The 21354-nt window shown below is 41.6% G+C and overlaps 1 protein-coding gene across 1 annotated transcript in view; it reads right to left on the bottom strand.

Annotated features, from left to right (window-relative positions):
- Positions 1 to 467: 467 nt before the first annotated feature.
- The window catches only part of LOC126417057 (uncharacterized), a 113186-nt gene continuing 92299 nt past the window's right edge, over positions 468 to 21354 (bottom strand). The window contains exons 7-8 of the mRNA XM_050084950.1: positions 10084 to 10249; positions 468 to 824 (exon numbers count right to left, since the gene is read on the bottom strand). Of these exons, the coding sequence (XP_049940907.1) occupies positions 685 to 824; positions 10084 to 10249 (306 nt within the window). The 3' untranslated portion in view covers positions 468 to 684. The remainder of the gene's footprint in view (positions 825 to 10083; positions 10250 to 21354) is intronic.

Here is a 21354-nt window from a genome sequence, read left to right as displayed (position 1 = left end):
TTTGAAACTGGAACTTGACGTCCTGTAGGTGCACAACGAGTACAATTTCGTTATTTGAATTCTTCCTGTTGCTGCAATTGTAGTGGCCATCAATGTATTGGCGACACACAGAAACACAGCATACATCCAATCTGTCATCCAAGGCGGGCTATACTTTTATACTCACATACTCTCTCACCAATCCATACAGTGTGTTGTTTGCACTGTTGACCACTTGTCACAAACCGTGTGCGACAGCGTGAGATTCATCTTCTAACTGATGGCAATAACTTTGCCACCTGCACAGAAATGAAAAAAGGTGAATCACAAGTAAGCTGCGACAGGTCTTGTGATAGTATACTGCCAGAATCCGTATTGTCTAAAACACAACATTCTGCTTGGGATGTTCCTTGGCTGATACTCTAATTGTTACGAACAAAATGCCTTACTAATAAATTAATATGCAATTTCTTTTTATGTCCAACGTCTTCAACCCGAATCTGTTCGAATGTATTTTCTTATACGGTTTTGATACATTTCTCATTAACAAAGCTATTTTGAGTTTATTTATGATGTAGCGTTATACTACCATACAAAGAAAGCTGTAAATGAAATAGGTAAATAGGTATGTAGCATAGTAATGTAATTTAGTGTGTAGTGTGCAGTAAACACTAGCAGATGGCAACTGCTAGACTTGACGAGTGGCTAGACCTCCTTTGTGATTCTGTCCTGAAGACTGCTTCGCAGCTGACCTCTGCTCACTTTGCCTGTAGGCAGGCGAGGGATGGAATCCACTACGAACACGCCCCCACGTAGCAGCTTCTCCTCGCTGCCACACGCTTTCTCTGAAATGAAAAACATATCCGAGTCTCTACTTCAATGCGATGGATAATGTGGTTTAGCTTGCTCTAGATAGATCGCAGTGCTCTCATACAAAAAGCGTCCCTTCTTGCGTCAGTGATGTAGACCTGTTATATGTTGAGCTAAATAAGCATAAGAGTAGATAGCAGTAGTGAAATCAGTACAACTAAAATTCAAATTAGTAACCCACCCTGAGTGTTTTTTCTTCACTGGTCAGCTGATTGGTCTGATGCATCCCGCCACGAGTCACTCCCTTGTCCCAACCACATTACGTCAGAGTAACACTGACAGCCAGATTTTTCAGTTACTTGTAGGATATTCTTCAATCTGTTTTCCTCTACTGTTTTACCATATTTTTCCGCTTCAGGTACTATGGAAGATTTTCCTTGACATCTTCACATATTTCTTATAACGACGGTTGTCCAGAAAGTAAATTACGACTGCTCGAAAATGGAAACCACTGTGAAAATCCGGTAAAACTGTCCACAGATGTGTTGAGCAGTGTCTCTAGTATGCCCATCGATCGTGTAGCGTCGCTCATTTCAGTTTTGAGTGAACAGTGAGGACGTAAAGATGCGTAGGGAATAGCGTCTCCCGCCAAGTATGAGGGCCTTGTTACAGATTTCGCCTGTGTCACGCAGCCCACATAACACAACTGTCGAGCAGTTCCTTCTTCATGCCAATTCTCGAGCGCACACTGCAGGGGCAATGAAGACGCTACTGCAGTGTTAAGAGAAGTGTTTGATCACCCACAATACAGTCCGTAATTGGCTACCCCTGAGTCTCATCTCTACTCACAAGAACCGCTGGGTATGAAGACAAAATTTTTCCACAGACAACGAGCTGCAGACCAGTACAGATAACTGGCCGAAAGCACAGGCGGCTGCCTTCTATGATGAAGATACTGGAAAGTTGATACAACACAACGACAACACTCGATGTTGGAGCGGTGACTATGTATGTAGAGAAGTAGGTGGAAGGTGCACCTAACTGTTGCAAATGAAACGTTTTTGGTTTTCACTGTGGTTTCCATTTTGCGACCGATAGGAACTTACTTTCTGGAGTGGCCCAGCGGTTCTAGGCGCTACAGTCTGGAACCGCGCGACGCTACGGTCGCAGGTTCGAATCCTGCTTTGGGAATGGATGTGTGTGATGTTCTTAGGTTACTTAGGTTTAAGTAGTTCTAAGTTCTGATGACCTCAGACGTTAAGTCCCATAGTGCTCAGAGGCATTTGAACCATTTTTTTTTTACTTTCTGGGCAACCCTAGTATGTTGTTCCTCCTTCTTGTTAATGCTTTCAACATGTTGCTTTCCTCATCAATTCTACGGATAATCCCCCATTTCCTATCAAACCACTTAATTTTTAACATTGATACCACCATACTGCAAATGATTCGATTCTCTTCTTTCGAGGTTTTCTCACAGTTTGTGATCCACGTTCATAAAATACTGTGATCCAAAGGTACATTCTCAGAAATTTCTTCTTCAGTTTAAGGCTGACGTCTCATCAGTTTTTAGTAGAGTAGTTTTGATCAGCAATCTTTGCATGTGTACCATCCATCGTATGTTATTTTGCTTCTCAGTTAGCAGATAGCTTTCAGTTCGTCTATTTCGTAGTCTCCAAGTTTGATGTGAATTTTACGGCTAATCTGTTCCTGCTGCTCCTCATTAGTGTCATCTTTCTGCCTTTTGCTTGCAGTGTATAATGTATGTTCATTAGACTGTTCGTACTATTCAACAGATCCTGCAATTACTCCTTATTTTTCTGAGCAATGTCATCAGCAAAACATATAGTTCATATCATTTCACCATGAGTTTAACTCCCACTCAACGATCTTTCTTTTATTTCCTTCCTTACTTCTTCGATCTATACATTGATAGACAGGAACATCCCTGTCTTACACACTTGCACGTCTTGCATCTATTTTCCTGAGAACTTCAGCATTTCGCCCCACATTACATTGTCAAACGTTTTACGTTTTTTTATAGTCCGACAACTGCTATGAAAGTATTTTAATTTTTCTAAAATCTCGCTTCCAACATCAAGTGCACGATGAGGACTGCCCCTCTGGAGCCTTTATCGTTTCTAAAATCAAACTCATCGTCTAAAAAAATCCTCTATTATCTTTCCCTTCTCCTGCATATTATTTTTGTTAGCCATCTGGATACAATAACTGTTACCTGATTATGCGGTAGTTTCCGCTCTCATTTGCCCCTGTTACCTGACTAGTGTGTGGTGATATTTTTCCGAAATCCTTATTCTGTACCTTCGACCCACAGACATTAAAACTAAGTTTAATATTCGTTTGGTTGTCACTCCTCCCAATGATTTCACATATATGATTTCATATGTATATAATTTAACACTATACAATCTATCAGCTAATCACAATGGCGACGTATGGTTCGTATTTTGGTTTCTATTTGCTAGAAATCAGAGCCAGGATCCTTCTATAATGAGTGAGGTGTTGAGCCAAGAAAGCCATGTTAGTATCACACATTGCGATTCTTTGGGAGTCAGATTTATCAAAATAATAATAATAATAATAATAAATGGAAATAAAATTAATCAAAATTGTGGGACTATTACATGAAATGACTGAAGCCTTATTACTGTTATTAATAATATTTATTTATGTTACATTTTTTACCAAACTCATTCTCTGTGTTATTTAGGTAATCCTTCATTTTACAGAATGTACTGCTTAACAGTAACATTTTAACTGCCTTTTTAAATACTTTTCCTTCACTAATCTCTTTAATTTTGTTCCGTGGTTGTGGAGAACTGTTTGTGCAATAATTGTCAATGGTTTTTTTCTTGAATTCGTTCTTGGCCTTGTTTTTACTGAAGATTGTTCTGATTTTTCTATATAATTAATCAGTCCTTCCCACTGCCATTTCTGTTTCTGCGTCCTTACATTTGTCCGGTAGCCATTTCAACTTGGCTTTCCTATATTTCTATTTGCATGGTGTAATACGAGGGCTATTCAGAGAGTAAGGTCCAATAAGTCGCCAAATTGAAACGACAGTGAAAACCTGATAAAGCGTAGCACAGATGTGTCGGGCAGGACCCCAGTATTTATATCCAGCGCGTCACGTCGCTCTTTTCAATCCTGAGCACACTGTGAGAGAACGTAAAGGTGAGTAGGGCAATCCCGTCTCCCGCCAAGTATGAATGCACACTGCGACATTTCGCCTGATTTCATGTATGACATGCATTTCCTTCTTCATGACAGTTCTCTGCAGCACAGTGCAGAGGTAATGAGGATGTCACTGCAGCGTTTTCGATGGGAGGTGTTCGATCATACAACATACAGCCCAGAGTTAGCTCCCTCTGATTTTCGTCTCTGCTCACATGAACCGCTGACTATGAAGCCACATTTTGGCACAGACTACGAACTGCAGACCAGCGTAGAGAAGTGACGGACGGTTATTACAACCCTACGACAAATGTCCAAATCGGAGCGGCGACTATATAGTGAAGTAGCTGGAAGGTGTAGCAAACCTTTGGAAATGAAACGTTTTCGATTATCACTGAGGTTTCCATTTCGCGACCGATCGGATGTTACTTTACGAATAGTCCTTTTTTGTTAAGTCCAACTTCAGGTGAAGTACGTAAGAGACAATGAGGGCGCAGACAAACATGTTGATATATACCGTACATTTCCATAAACTTCTTCTGGATTATACATCATGTTACGCTATAAATGGATCAACCAAGGGATTCAAACAGAGTGTAGTGCTACTACAAAAAGGACCAAACCGTTTGTTCAACATTTTGCGATATCATATGTTCTACAACGCAAAAGAATTCTATGGAAGGGCACTCCAGTCACAAGAACCTACAAACATGCAGGTGTCACGTAGTTTCAGGAACAGTCGGCCATAAAATATTTCCCATTGCGAGCAGTCAGGTGTACTGACTGTGAAGGCTCGAGTCATAGAGCGATGGAGAAGTGCACAGAATTCATATTTTGGTATAAACGTCCAGGAGTGGTTCATGAAATCATGAAATTCTGCCTAAAACAAACAATATTAACTGTTTCCTGCTTGAGTTAGGCATGGTAACTGCCGAATATTTCACTGACGTGTATTAAAGATCGTTAGCACACATGAAATAAAACCACTGGCTGCTAATTTGTTCTCGTGAAGGCCGGGCAGTTACTATGATTGAAGCCATTGCAGTGTGCATTACATTTATTCAAACATTCAAGTACATATTACATCAATACTTTGATCTGTTCCTAATAGACTGTTTGTCAGTTTCCTCCACCAATTTTTCTAACGTTGCCTAAAGTTTATAGTTTCTAAAGGAGTTTGCTTTGAGAAAAGATGTTACGTTCGTCCATTACTTTTATGTATTTTGCCATACCACGTCCGATCTTCTGCGTACTTTATGTACGGAGACTGATCATCAGCGACAGAGAATGACTCTTTCTCTTAGCATCCGTGATAGTCTCCTATCTGTATTATAAATGTTTGAAAAAAGCTGGTTTTTAAGCAAAACGTCAATAGGCGGCTGCACTCCAGTGTCAATAGGATGGTAGTAATGCTCTAGTTTGTAGACGCTCTTCGCATATTGCATAGCAAACAATAAGGATGACGTGACAGTTGTTGGGTCTGTTGCCTGATGGAGAGGATGCATTTCTACTATCAGTTATGAGTCATGGCTACATCATTATGATCCTGAAGATAAACGAGGCAACACAGTGCGAAAAGCACCAGGTTCTCCAGTACCAAACTAGGCGAAAGTTGATCCACATGCAAGGAATGTGACGGTAGTCACTTTTTTTATCATCATGGAATGTTACGCACTGTCTTCTGTACAGGACAACGGCTTCCACAAGTAGACAACTAGAATAATAACCACTTGGCTGCTCTTGTTCATAATTTATTTGACGACCAGTTTTATAGAATTTAGTCTTAAACAAGGCACGTTCGGTCCCGTCGATTTTGAATTTTAAATGTCATGATGCACCATATGAAACCCGATGATGTGGCTTCTAGGTTACTAAACAGGTCATTAAATAAATTATTTACAAGAAAAGCCAAGTGGCTATTATTGGCGATGTCATATAATCATTTACCAGCATACAGTTCTTCCTCACATTACTATTACAGTAGTATGCCACACTTCAGTACTGGGTGAAATGTGGAAGCATATTGCAAGGAAATAACCAGAACTTCCTTAGACTGGGTGGCGGCTTCATCATCAAAATGCGCGGCCTCATGTAGAAGATCATTCTATACAATTTGTGGCTCAATGCAACGTTACCTGCCCACCGCATGCGCCTTGTGGCTCGATCTTGCAGCCTATAATTCTTTTATTTGCATCACAGAAAGCAAAGTTTAAGGGGGTTATATTTGAGAGCTCTGAAGCAATCTTAAGAAAAGTGGATGATTCTCAAGGACCTGACAGAGAACGGCCGGCACCTTGCGTTCGAGGGCTGGCAAAGACGCTATAAAGAGTGCATTCAAGTAGCAGGGAAGAATCTGAAAAGGTCGTGGAAACACTGAAATTGAGTGATAAACATCTGTTAAGAAAAACGAACGATCAGAGCCTTTGTTGATCAACATTAATATTATTGGAAAAGTGGATTAACGAATGAATAAGCTAACGAACGTAATGCTCATAGAGACGTTCGTTACAAATCGTAGCCGATGTAGCATTTTGTGTGCTCTGCGTTTCGGGGAGTGAAACGCTGCCACTTCTCCATTTATGTACATGGGAATATTAATTTACTTTCCCCTGTTCATCTGATTTGTGTTAACTTGATACGTAGGTACTCTTATTCAGTAAAACTATCGAGGCTAGACGTTACGTTACTCAAACCGAGTACGCTCGTAGCTTTCCGTGTAGGATACCTGACGATCGACGACACGAGGCACTTCTCCACGTTGACATCAACGACGGACCCGATGTTAGTCATATCACCATCAGCCTTTGAGGCTATAGGAAGACACTTAAACAATAATATCATGTAGACATACAAACACGCATTTTCTTCGGTTGAAACTACCAGGCCCTGATTCCCTGGCCGATATAGAAAACTATTCCATAAGGTTTCGTCAACTTCTGCCAGTAATATATTCGGAAACAAAACGGCAGCTACATCGAGAACTTGAGGGGTCCGGAATTTATAGAAGTGTATGGAAGACAAGTGATGCCGATTGCGTGATTACTTCTGTATGGCAGCATCGTTCCCAATTAAAATTAACTCAACGCCCGATTCGCGCGGCTCCCCTGTCGGAGGTTCGAATCCTCCCTCGGACACGGGTGTATGTGTTGTCCTTAGCGTAAGTTAGTTGAAGTTAGATTAAGTAGTGTGTAAGCTTAGTGACCGATGACCTCAGCAGTTTGGTCCCATAAGACCTTACCACAAATTTACAAAATTTTTTACATCAACACAATTCAATTGGCGCAAACTCTAAAACCGTATATTATCAAACACCGTCTTCTTTTCGGTCAAGATTATTTTGGTGTTTCCAAATTCCTGTGGCCTTTGTGTACATACTCGCATGGTAATGTGTTGACTTTGCCAAAATGCTCATCTCAGGGAATTCTGGTTCGTTATTCCCATCTCGGAAAACGTTCTGCGACTGCCGATTTGTCAGTATGTTCCGAGAAACAGTTCCTTACGTGTTTGTCTTGTTCAAATGATTCAAATGGCTCTAAGCACTATGGGACTTAACATCTGAGGTCATCAGTCCCCTAGACTTAGAACTATATGAACATAACTAACCTAAGACATCACACACATCCATGTCCGAGGCAGAATTCGAACCTGCGACCGTAGCAGCCGCGTGGTTCCGGACTGAAGCACCTACAACCGCTCGGCCACAGCGTTTGTCTTGTTAGCGGGCTTTAACACTTTTTTCTTTTAATCCCCGGTACCTTCGAAGACGTCTCCCTCAGTCGGTGATTGTGTAGATTTATTTATAGATCAGAGCCACTCGGCTGAACGGAATTGAAGCTCCAGAAACACATCTGCCTTCCATATAGTATGTTTCTGCTAGAAGGTTTTGCGTGTCCTATTGCTGTTCTCAGATGTCACTGAGTATTTCTTTTACCTGAAAACTCTGATAGAACCCTGTCTATGCCACCACAGCAAGACAGTATCTTTAATTTATCTGACATGAAGAAATAAGTGTGGGGCAAGTTGTAAAATGAAACTGATGTTATTTCCACTTTTAACTACCTACAGGGTGTACTAGAATTGTGACAAACTTCTAGCCATTGTAGAGGGTGTCTTGAGGAACAGACTGAGGATAAGAAACCGTGACTGGAAACTTCATCCAAGGACGCTACAGAGCGTCGAATTTATACACGCTGGCGCCTGCCACTAGGCCATCCATTCGGCAGCAGATTTGACTTTGTATAGTCACGAACATTTAGTAGTGATATTCATTATTCAGGGATCGGGACTGATTGCCATGATCACCAGTGGAGCTAGCTGCTGCGTATAAAGGCCTGGTCTTCTACATGTGATGCTCTGTTGCCTCGGTGGATGACAGTTTCCGATAAAATTTTCCATGTGCAGTTTATTTTTATCCTCGAATCCTCTAAAATCACAGTTGTTTTCAGTTGCACAGGAGAAAAATAAACTGCGGATGGAAACCATGTCTGAAACAGTCATCCACGAAGGTAACAGATCATGGCATACGTAGGAGAAGAGGCTTTCTACGCAGGAGCGAGCACCAACTTCTAAACTGGCAAACGTGGCAATCAGTGGCCGTCACTGCTAGCATACATCACAGCGAGATGATCCATCTACATTCCGTCAGCATATGAAGTCACGTTTGCTGTGGAAGGGGTGGCCTAGTGGTAGCAGCCGGCGCCTATAACTTCGACACACTGTACCACCGCCAGTTGACGTTACTGGGCACGGGTTCCTTTCCTCGATTTGTTCATCAGGACACCCTCTACAACCCCTCCAAGTCTGTCACAACATTGCTGTGAGATTAGATTAGATTAGATTAGATTAATACTAGTTCCATGCATCATGAATACGATATTTCGTAATGATGTGGAACGAGTCGAATTTTCCAATACATGACATAATTAGGTTAATTTAACAGCATACTTAAGTTAATATAACAACTTTTTTTGTGTTTTTTTGTTTTTCTTTATTTTTATTTTTTAATATATATATTTTTTTTCTTAATTTATATCTAAAAATTCCTCTATGGAGTAGAAGGAGTTGTCATTCAGAAATTCCTTTAATTTCTTCTTAAATACTTGTTGGTTATCTGTCAGACTTTTGATACTATTTGGTAAGTGACCAAAGACTTTAGTGCCAGTATAATTCACCCCTTTCTGTACCAAAGTTAGATTTAATCTTGAATAGTGAAGATCGTCCTTTCTCCTAGTGTTGTAGTTATGCACACTGCTATTACTTTTGAATTGGGTTTGGTTGTTAATAACAAATTTCATAAGAGAGTATATATACTGAGAAGCTACTGTGAATATCCCTAGATCCTTAAATAAATGTCTGCAGCATGATCTTGGGTGGACTCCAGCTATTATTCTGATTACACGCTTTTGTGCAATAAATACTTTATTCCTCAGTGATGAATTACCCCAAAATATGATGCCATATGAAAGCAATGAGTGAAAATAGGCGTAGCAAGCTAATTTACTAAGATGTTTATCACCAAAATTTGCAATGACCCTTATTGCATAAGTAGCTGAACTCAAACGTTTCAGCAGATCATCAATGTGTTTCTTCCAATTTAATCTCTCATCAATGGACGTACCTAAAAATTTGGAATATTCTACCTTAGCTATATGCTTCTGATTAAGGTCTATTTATTAATGGCGTCATACCATTCACTGTACAGAACTGTATGTACTCTGTCTTATCAAAATTCAGTGAGAGTCCGTTTACAAGGAACCACTTACTAATTTTCTGGAAGACAGTATTGACAATTTCATCAGTTAATTCTTGTTTCTCAGGTGTGATTACTATACTTGTATCATCAGCGAAGAGAACTAACTTTGCCTCTTCATGAATATAGAATGGCAAGTCATTAATATATAATAAGAACAACAAAGGACCCAAGACTGACCCTTGTGGAACACCATTCTTGATAGTTCCCCAGTTTGAGGAATGTGCTGATCTTTGCATGTTACGAGAACCACTTATTTCAACTTTCTGAAAGTGTTGTAGTACTGTTTCTAAAAAGTATTATTCTGCAGTATCGAATGCACATTTGTGTGTGATCAAGAGGTATGGCCTCACCTTGGACCAGTTGCTTCAGTTCGTCGGGTGTGGCGGTGGCGCCTTGGGCCAGCACGACGAAAGCCGCTGGGTGTTCCTGGTCCTCATCGTGTGGCAGGCCCAGCACCACCGCCTCCGTCACCTGCGGGTGTCCCAGCAGCCACGCCTCCAGCTCTGACGGCGACACCTGCCGGAGTAGTCACTCCTCTGTATATTACTGAAAACAGCGTACTCTATCAGATATAAAGTATCTGGGAACTCCTACCTAATGCAAACTTTTGTGCTAAATCTCAAAAGAGGCAAAGTCGCCAGGATAAACGGAGATGCAGAGTACAATGTTCTCAGTAGAGAAGCTTCATTATTATCATTATTTTTATTTTTATTATTATTACTACTATTGGTACTATAAGTGGAAGCAGCAGCAGTACTACAACTACTGCCAGAATTAACCCTATTAGTTCATAGCCAGTATGATTTACTCCTGTTACCGTTATAGACACCCATATTACTTTTCATACGAAAATGGGTATTTCTTAAGTAGTTCTGATATAAAGAAAGGTACTGTATGCGTGAAATGCAGGTCCGCTAATGAGATGATGTTAAATAAACAAATGACAGCAGAACGCGATGGTCAGGAGAACCCCGTGGTATCGAACATGGGGTAGTCGTTGCATGTCAGCTGAGCAACAAATTCATCACAGACATTTCAACTGTTCTAAAGCTGCCAAGCTGAGTGTTGGTGATGTGACTGAGAACTGGAATCGCGAATTAACAGCCACTGCATTACCAACACCAGGCAAAGTTCGGGAACTGGTTGAAAGACACCGCTGAGCATTGCGGAAGGTGGCTGCAAAAACTCGCATGTAATCATGTGAAAGAAAGTGCTACCGGAGCTCAGACAGCACAATGGCAATGTGTACGGAGATTAATAGAATAGGGAAACTGGTCGACCAGCTTCTCGTAACTGCATATTTCTGTAGTCAAGCGACGCCTGAGATGATGTAAATATCGATGTCACTGGCCAGTGGATGACTGGAACGAGCGAATTGAGGTGATGAATCACGCTATACACTGTTGTTATCCGATGGAAAGGTTTTGGAATCGTCGAAGGCCTGGAGTCCGTAATCTACTTCGACGTCCAGTATTAGCGGTAAAGTAAAGATAAAATGGTGTTGTTGGTGTTTTGTGTGGTTAGTATGACATCCCATTGTTGTGCTTAAGGCAACGCTAAACACGGAAGGATACGAACATATTTAAGAGCATTCTGTAGTGCGTTAAGTTTTGGAAAATTTCGGGAACGATTACTATTAGTATAACAGTGCATCATGTGATAAAGCAGCCTCTTGAAGCCACTGTGAATGGGCGGTAACATTCTCGAAATGGATTGGCATGAACATATTTACAATATGAACCCAACGAAACATCTTTGGCATGAGTTACAACACTGACTTCGCTTCATATCCCAGCGATCAATAGCACTAACTTCACGTTGACCAAGACTACTAGGTGTCTGAATACTTTTGATCCGATAATGTAATCTGAAACAATCGCTGTGGGACGCAAATCTTATCCGATGCAGTCAGACTAGGACAGTTTCACTATCGGATTAACATATGAAAGTGGCTCTGGAGATTCAAATATTCTTGTACAATTCAGGAGAGGACGACATGCTGCTGACTAAAAAATTAATGTAGTCGGAAACGTTAGCCACATGAAGGTGGGCGTGATAGGTCGAAACCAATTTTGGCATTGACATAAATATTTTAAGAGGTGTTAGCGATGGTTGCGTTCTTGGTCACAAAGTTGTGAAAATGTTTATACATTTTCAACTGTCCCCGTTGATGTATATCAACGCCCGTCAGCAGCTAATGGTATTGATTTAATGTGTCCCCCGACAGGGACTCGAACCCGGGATCTCCCGCTTATATGGCAGACGCTCTATCCATCTCAGCCACCAAAGGCATAGAGGATAGTGCGATTGCAGGGACTTATCACCGGTATGCTCCACGTGAGACCCACATTCTCAACTTATAACCCACACACTACATTCGTAGTGCCCCTGCCATTATAGCCATTACTCGCGGCAGACAATCCCCCGAGTCCGGTTAAGAGTTCAGGTAACTAGTGTGCATCCGTACGGAAGAAGGTCATCAGCCGGTTGGCCTTAACAATATGAAGATGGCATCTGTTCTTTCATATAGAATTTGGAACTGTTTTTACTCGTAGCGGTAAGTATCTTGGGCGCTGATTCAGGATGTCGATCTTGTTGTGATGAATTTAGCTGCTCGCCACGCTCTGAAGTTAAATGTTTGTTCCATTTATTAGTTACAATGTAATCGCAGTTTGAAATTATATGAATTAGTTAAGGGGATTATGTGAACCAGCAGCTTGAATGTAAGAAAAGTACATTGCCATCTTTTTACATGCACAAAAAATCTGTTCTTGGCACCAGTTATTCAGTTACAGTTTCTCTTTATAAGCGACACTTTCAACGAGGTGCAAAACGTATGGACGAAGGTAATTTTCGAATGATGTGCCCTTGGCAAGTAACGTAGCTCGACTGAACGTAAATCACACACATAAAGAACTGCTACAATACGGACAGAAGGCGGCTGAAAGAAATACACAATGACATGAACAGAAATGAGTCCTTTATTCAATGACAATGATCACACTGAAGTCACCGCGATATATGGTGATCTCCTGAACGTTACAAAAGACGGTACCTAGTCCTCAAAAACGTTTGTGATCGCCACAGACGCCAGTGCATGCTCTTCAATGTGTTACAACGCAGGTCATACGGTTGGTAAGTTCTGGCGGTAGGGCGTTCCATTCCTCCACGAGCAGCGTTGACAAGTGCAAAAAAATGCTTCAAATGGCTCTGAGCACTATGGGACTTAACATCTGAGGTCATCAGTCCCCTAAAACTTAGAACTAATTAAACCAAATAACCTAAGGACATCACACACATCCACGCACGAGGCAGGATTCGAACCTGCGACCGTAACAAGTGCAGCACGTCCGTTGCTGCGCGTGGACGCGCTACAGTATGTCTCGCCAACGCAACACAACTACTCTACGGGAACTACGTTTGAAGAACCGTCAGCCCAGTCCATTCGCCGAAATCCTCTCGTTCCTAGAGCTCCTCCATCAGCGTAGTTCTACGCGGTCGCGCATTGTCATCAATTAAAAATGAAGTCAGTGCCGAATGCACCACTGAAAAAGACACACGTGAGAAGGGATTATACTGTCACCGGTAAGTCCACCTCCCCACAACATATTGCCTGGACCTACAACACGATCATGTTCTGCAACGCTCTCTACGTACCCTTATGTAGCGAGAGGTGACAACACATAATGCACCCAGGAACATTCTCGAGCGTGATCGTTCCGGGATAGAACTTATGATACCAAGAACCGTAATGTTCCACTAGAGTACTGACTTGCAATTCTTTGAACAGAGTGCGCTCACTCGTCAACGTTATTGTGGCACTCCACTCCTTGCCTCACGTATGCCTTTTCCTGAGTGCGATCGACGCCGACTTCATCTTTATGGATGAGAGAGCACTACTCCATCAAACTGCCCAGGTGGAGGAGCTTTTTGAATTGGAGGATTTCGGCGACTGCCCATTCCGCCGACTTAAATACCATCATCGGGTACGAGTGGGATGCGTTGGGGAGGTATATTACAACAGGTCCAGACGCAGCAATGATCATCCAGCAGGTGTCAGTTACGCCGTGTGAGGAATTATTGGTGACATCATTTGGTAGTCAGCTTCAAATGACGGTTCTCTAAATTATTTCAATAGTGTTCCTCGAAAAGAACGTCACCTTCCCTCCAGGGATTCCCATTTGATTCCCGAAGCATCTCCGTAACACTTAAGTGGTGTTCGAACCTACCCGTAACAGCTCTAGCAGCCAGCCTCTGACCTACTTCGATGTCTTCAAAATATTTCATAAGACTGGAAAATTCAGATTGTTCGAAACGTTTCATCATTATGATGGTATGTTTTACTCGGTCTTGTGTAGTTTGAGACCAATATGCAGAGAGGAAGGCATGATAAAAATCTCCTTCACTGTGACAATCGTGAATGACCGATCGCATTCTTACAGCTGGTTCATTCTCCAAGTAGCCACACATAAATTCTAACCTGTGCTCCAATGACCAGTTGGGAGGAAAACAATGAGAACATTGATGAAGCCATGCTTGTGGATGAATGTCGTTGTCAGAATTCTTAAATGTTTTGAATTTACGTGTAGTAATGAACAGCTTATAGTCAAAATCATCATGTCGGCGAGTCGCATGTCGGTCATTGTTACGTCGTTTCGGCGGTTCCATCTCAAAATTTGGTGTAACTTGCCAATTTCTTTCATAATTTCCGAAGTGCCCTGTGTTATTATTTTGTGGCTGTTCCGTATTTCTAGGTCCCTCTTCCCGTATAGGAGCGCGAGTGTCCTCTGAAATACGTAATTCTTGTATTACCTGTGTCAGCTGATCTTGTACTTCCTGGATTTCTCTTTGGTGTTGCGTATTAATTTGATTCAGATTTTGTTTCAGTTTCCTAATTTGTTCGCACTCTTCTGTGTCATTAAAGACTACCGGTTTTGTGTCATTCAGATTATCATCTACCTTCGTAGATAAATTATTTAGCTGATCCGAAAGTTCAACTACTTACTCTGATAGTGAACTAATTTCCTCCATGTGTCTTTCTGAACCAATTTTCAGAGTATCTACTGTGTCCTTTAAGTTTTCTTGAGTTTTTGCAAGTTGCGTAACCGAATCGGTAGATGCAACTGAGTCAATTTTAGCTTGCAGGGTCTCATGATTTTGATGAACAATAGTTTGCAGCTTCGTGAATCTGTAATGCATTTTGATGCCGCGAAAAAATAGGTTGAAAATGGTCACAAATTTGTGTTTTTACGTCATTACAGACTTTTTGACATTTCGATTCAATGTTATGTAACTCAGTAGTTAAATCTTCACGTGTTTGTTCAAGTGTGGTGTCTAACTTTTGAAGCTTTTGCTGGTTTTGTCCCTGATTTTGTTCCACTGTGTCTAACTTTTGATGATTTTGTTCCATTGTGTCTAACTTTTGAAGCTTTTGCTGTGTTTATTTCTGATTTTGTTCCATTGTGTCTAGCTTTTGAAGATTTTGTTCCATTGTGTCTAATTTTTGTAGCCTTTGTCCCATTTGTTGCATTAACTGTAATAACAATGCACTGGTGTCTGAAACATGTTCCTCAGTGCTATTCGGCAATGCATTAGAACCGGCAATATTCGCAGTTTGAAAAGCAGAAAATGTGTCTTGACTTATTTGAGAAAAGGGTGGGGACGCAAAACCTGAATCTACAGTATTTGCAAGATTGTGTCCTGTCATTTCGGATTCCTGAGGTAAGCTGTTGCCGACCGATCGATCGATAATGCTTCCCTGTTCACTAATTGTTTCACTGTCTACACCATTGTTTGCAGTCCGCTCCATTTCCCTATATACAATTACCAAATTACTACTTTGAACATTAGTTAATTCATTACTCGGTGGCGCTAACACACTGCTTTCGTCTTCACTGTCATTTCTCAGTTTACTTTGGAGCCTAGTATTACGTTTTTCACACGCCATTATTGTCACAATATTTCACACGATAACACAGAAAAACACAATTTGAAGAGCAACAATAAGAGAACACATTAACATAGCACTGAAAATAATATCTCGTTAATTGCAAGCGCAGCTGCGAAATACTTGGTGCAAATCTACATGCATGCCACAACTGTTTTTCTGTACAACAATGAAAGGCTGCAACTACAAAGGAGATTCTCTCTACAATTACGCGCTAGCAATAAACAAAATCTATACTAATTACACAAACTACAAGAAAAAAATCAGAAGATTCCAGTGAAGTATCCTCGGCTAAGGGTCGACATATGAAACGTCCCCTTTAAACAATTATACAAGACTGTGCTTTAACTGACACACAATATTTTTAGCGCAATGCAATCTGACTTTCAAAAATCCCTACAAAAGAATGGCCCTGACTAACATTAATCTATACCTTTCTGAAATCACTTACCTCACAAAAATCTTCATTACTCGAACTACTGCAATACAGCGAGCGCCACTACTGCCAGCTAAATAAAAGATTCAAACTACGGAAGGCACTAACTACTGATAGGGATAGTTAGCAAATGAAAGATATTAATAGAGAACAAACAATGTATTTACCTTAATAGTCATAATATATATACCAGTTCATGACAAATTACAAAACTCCGCCATCTCTCTCCCCACATCCACCACTGCTGGCGGTTCACCTCCAACTGCGCAACGCTACGCGCTGTTCACATCCAGCTGCCGCTGCCCAACACTACAATGGCAGACAACAATGCAAACCAGCCACAGACTGCAGACAACACAGCCAGTGATTCTCACACAGAGCGCTACGTGGCGTTACCAATAAGAAAACCTAAACAGCCTACTTACAACAGTATATTTGAGTAAAAACGCTGCGAGATCCCGCCGTCAACTCCTCTGTCCCAGCAGAAGCTGCATGCTGAAGGTTAGTAATTTAGTGGGATATTAGTGGATGTTTAAGTACATGAACGTCTCCTTTGGTGACCCAAGCATTAACATCGCTTCCTTACCAACGACCAGCATTGTGCAAGGTTAAATAAATCAAAATATCCCTGTTTGAATTTATAATAAGAGACCATTTTTATCATAAATATTTGTTTGTGCATTGAAAATTAATTTTGAGAACATAAGTTTGAAGCAAGCTTGGTTATTCTTTGCAGCAGCAACTCTCAGGTGATTCATATCTACGGAGCGGTAAGTTAAGTGCTGATCTTCTTCTATGTTTACCTCGTAGCAAATTTATTAAATTTCGTGCATGTTTCTTCTGTTTAAGAGGCTCCATCTTGCGTTTTTCTAAGGGGAAGTTCTCTCAGTCTGTGGCACAATAGTTCCTCACTGAAGAGCAAGCTCCACAGCGTCCGTTTGTAACACATCAGGGAGGAAACAAGTTGCATAGCTAAAACTCTGTCTGCATTTATAATTTACTTCTTTTGTTAGTCTCACTAGGATGGTTAGGATGTGTATGGACGCAGGAGGAGCTGGTTGCAGTTAGCAAACATCTGAACTTGTTTTTGGCTTCAGTCAATCACCTACAGGCTGCTGCCTCGGGGTGTGGCATTGTCGGAGGATCTGGAACGTCCATGGGACATGTCAGGTGTCGCTTGCTGCTCCCACAGGTTCTGCTTCCCAGGCACTTCCTAGTGTAGCCGACACAGTGGATACGGCCTCACAGCAGCGTGAGTGGCAGGTGGTCACGCATTCGCCTCGCTCGAGGCGGAGGGCCAGTGTGACAGATCTCCTGGCCTTGCCCATTTACCCGGTGAATTAACAAGTGGCCGCTCCTTTAGCAGGATTCGAGGAGGCACACTGGGGGCTGGGTTTACTTGTTATCGGGATCTGCAACGTTAGGGCGTTATGGAGCCTCTTAGGCAGTCAGCGTTCAGGTATGGAAAGAAAACCAATGTGTGCTCTGCACTTAAGCCAGGGGGCAGTATCCGAGATGTGGAGGCGGCCTTACCTGCGGCTATCGAACGCTCAGGGTGCAGTTGTCTGGAAGTTATGGCTCATGTCGGCATCAATCACGCTTGTCGCATGGTTTCTGAGGCCATTGTCAATTCATATAGGCGGCTGGCAGATATGGTGAACACTGCTGGCCTCGCGCGCGGGGTGCAAACAGAGCTCGCAGTTTGCAGCATTGTTCTCAGAGTTGATTGGAGTCCTTTGGTTTGGAGTCGAGTGGAGGTCATGATGAACGGTTTCGTTGACTCTGTTACAGTCTTGGTTGTGGATTTCGAATGGGGATTTCTTGGACTCCCCTTGATAGGTCAGGGGTGCACTACGCGAAGGAAGCAGGTATTCAGGGTTTTGAAGGGCATAGTTAGTTGTGGTGCACTGATGAACACTCGCCAGTCGATACATAGCAAGAGAAGTCAAACCACGTTGAGAGTAAAGATACTTCGACTGTCAAAATTTTATCAGTAAACTGTCGAAGTATTAGTAATAAAATTTCCGAATTTACTGTCTTCCAAGAAAGTTCTCGTTCATAAATTATTCTTGGGACCGAGTGCTGGCTGAACCCCGAAGTAGAAAGCTCTGAGACATTTAGCGAGTCTTGGAATGTATATCGGAAAGACATATTAGAGGCCGTTGAAGGAGAGTGTTCATTGCACAGTGAAGTTATCTGGTCAGTTACAGCTGGTGTAGGTGAAACTGTGTTCATTGTTGGATGTTTTTACCTGCCAAAAGATTCGGTAGTGACAGTTCCAGGGTCATTTAAAAATGATCTACTGACAGTATCACTTAAATAACCAGATCATGCAATAATACTTGGAGACAACTTGAACTTACAGAGTATAGACTGGGATGTCTATGCATTCATTGCGCTGAGTGCAGACAGACTGTCGTGCGGTATACTGCTGAACACATTTTCTAAACTGTCTTGAACGGAAAAGACAGATCGCGGTTTAATAATGAAATTCGGAAGATGCTCAGAAAGTAGAGGCCGTTGCAATCACGGTTGAAAAGAGAACGCACAAATAACGTCAAGCAAAGGTTAACAGAGCTTCATGCGTCTTTGAAGTGATCTATGCGCGAAGCATACAACAACTATCACCATCATACGTTAGCAAAAGACCTGGCAAAGAACCCGAGAAAATTATGGTCGTATGTAAAATCACTAAGAGGCTCTAAGGTTTCCAAACAGTCCCTTTTTAACTACCCTGGTGTGGCAGTTCCAGGTAGCAAAATGAAAGCCCAAGTATTAAATTTCACGTACAGGAAATCATTCACGGGGGAGAATCGTGCAAACATACCGTCATTTGACCATGGGACAGACTCTCGTATGGACGACACGACAATAAGCATCCCTGGCGTAGAGAAACAACTGAAAGATTTGATGGAAAATAAATTATCAGGTCTTGATGGAATCACAATAAGGTTTTTCAAGGAATATGGGACGGCATTCGCCGCACACCTAGCATTTATGGTTAATCTCTCGCCAGCACGAAGTTCCAACCGACAGGAAAAGAGGGTAAAGAAGAGTAAAAGAGCGAACCCGCAAAATTACAAACCAACATCCCTAATTTCGGTTTGCTGCAGAATCCTTGAACATATTCTCAGTTCGAATATAACAAACTTTCTTGAGATGAGAACCTTATGTCCATAAAACAGTAATGGTTTTAGAAAGCACTGCTTATGCGAAACTCCGTTTGCCCTCTCCTCACGTGATATACTGAATGCTATGGATGAAGGACAACATGCTGATTCCATATTTCTAGACTACCTGAAAGCATTTTACACGGTGCCTCATTGCAGGCTGTTAACAAAGGTACGAGCATATGGAAAAAGTTGACAGATATGTGAGTGGCTGGAAGACTTTTTAAGTAATAGAACCCTGTAAGTTATCTTCGACAGCGAGTGTCCATCGGAGACAAGGGCACCGTTAGGAGTGCCTCAGAGAAGTGTGATAGGACCGTTGTTGTTCTGTGTATACATACATGATTTGGTGAACAGAGTGGGCAGCAATTTGCAGTTTTGTTTGCTGAGGATGCTCTGGTCTACGATAAGGTGTCAAGGCTGAGTAGCTGTAGGAAGATACAAGACGGCCTATAAAAAATTTCTAACTGGTGTGATAATTGGGAGCTAGCTCTATGTATGAAAAAATGTAAGTTAATTCGGATGCGTAGGAAGAAGAAACCTATAATATTCGGGTACAGTATTAATAGTGTTCTGCTTGACACACTCAAGTCCTTTAAATATCTGGACGTAACGTTGCAAAGCGATATGAAATGGAACGATCTTGTGAGAACTGTGGTAGGGAAGGCGAATGGTCGACTTCGGTTCATTGGCAGAGTTTTAGGAAATTGGAAATTTGAGGTAAGTTCTTATGAGACCCAACAGCTGACGTTATCGGTCCCTAAGCCTAGACACTATATTAATCTAACTTAAACTAATTTACGCTATGGAAAACACACACATCGATGCCGGACGGAGGACACGAACCTCAGACAGTGGGAGCCGCACGCCCCAGACCACGCGGCTTTCCCGCGCGCCCCAGAGTTTTAGGAAGGTGTGATTTGCCTGTACAGGAGGTAGCATGTAAGACGCTGATGCGTCCTATTCTTCAGCTCTGCATTAATGTTTGGGACCCGTTCCAGGATCTTGAAAAGTTAGAAGCAATCAGAGCCATTCCAGTTCCATCCACAAAAAAACAAGTCCGCAGTTTTCTAGGTCTCGTAAATTTTTACCGTCGTTTTCTGAATATGCAAATTCTAGTTACAACAAAGCTTTGTTCTCTCACTGGAAAAAATACTATTTGGAACTGGGACGAACAAGCACAGTTGGAATTCAATTCTTTGAAAGAATCGCTACTTAACGCGCCAATACTAGCTCATCCAGATCTGTCACAAGATTTCTGCCTTAGCACGGATTCTTCTAAAGTCGGTCTTGGTGCCCATTTATTTCAAGAAGCCACAGAAAATGACACTACTGTTCAGAAAACCATTGCTTTTGCTAGCCGAGTACTAACAAAATCTGAAAAAAATTATTCCGTTACTGAATTAGAAGCTTTAGCTATCGTTTGGGCATTTAAGAAGTTCCGTTTCTTTCTTTCTGGTAAGCACGTAAAAGTATACAGTGATCATCGTGCATTACAATTTCTTATGTCATCAAAATTAAATCATGACAGGTTAAAACGTTGGGCATTGTTTCTGCAAGAATTCCACTTCACAATAGTCTACATTCCCGGCAAGGAGAACATTGTTGCGGACGCACTGTCACGCGCACCGGCGGGGCTTGAGAAAAGTAACACAAAAGGCAACCGCGAGAAAAATTTCAGTATTCTTTACATTCAGAAAGTCGCCTTTGAAAACTTCATCACCACATCTTTAAAGGACATTGCTCATGAACAAGGTAAAGATCCGATTTGGAAAGACATCAAAAGTAAATGGCATGAAAAGACACACACACGCAGATTCGGCATTATTATCTGGTTAGAAACAACATACTGTTCAAACGCTGCACTGTTGATGACAAGCTATGGGTACTTTGCATTCCCGACGATTTTGTTAATAAGCTCATTTGGTACATTCATTTCAGCTATGCACATTTTGGCCCACGAAAATGTTATTATATTCTTCGAGCGACTTGTTATTTTAACAATATGGAAAAGAGAATTCGAAGAGTCTTGTCTATCTGTAAACTTTGTCAAAAGGCGAAACCATCT

The sequence above is a fragment of the Schistocerca serialis genome, chromosome 8 (assembly GCF_023864345.2).
Source record: "Schistocerca serialis cubense isolate TAMUIC-IGC-003099 chromosome 8, iqSchSeri2.2, whole genome shotgun sequence".
In the NCBI taxonomy this organism is placed as follows: domain Eukaryota; kingdom Metazoa; phylum Arthropoda; class Insecta; order Orthoptera; family Acrididae; genus Schistocerca; species Schistocerca serialis.
Note: the sequence above shows the minus strand (reverse complement) of the source record. Positions and strands in the feature narration are given on the sequence as shown.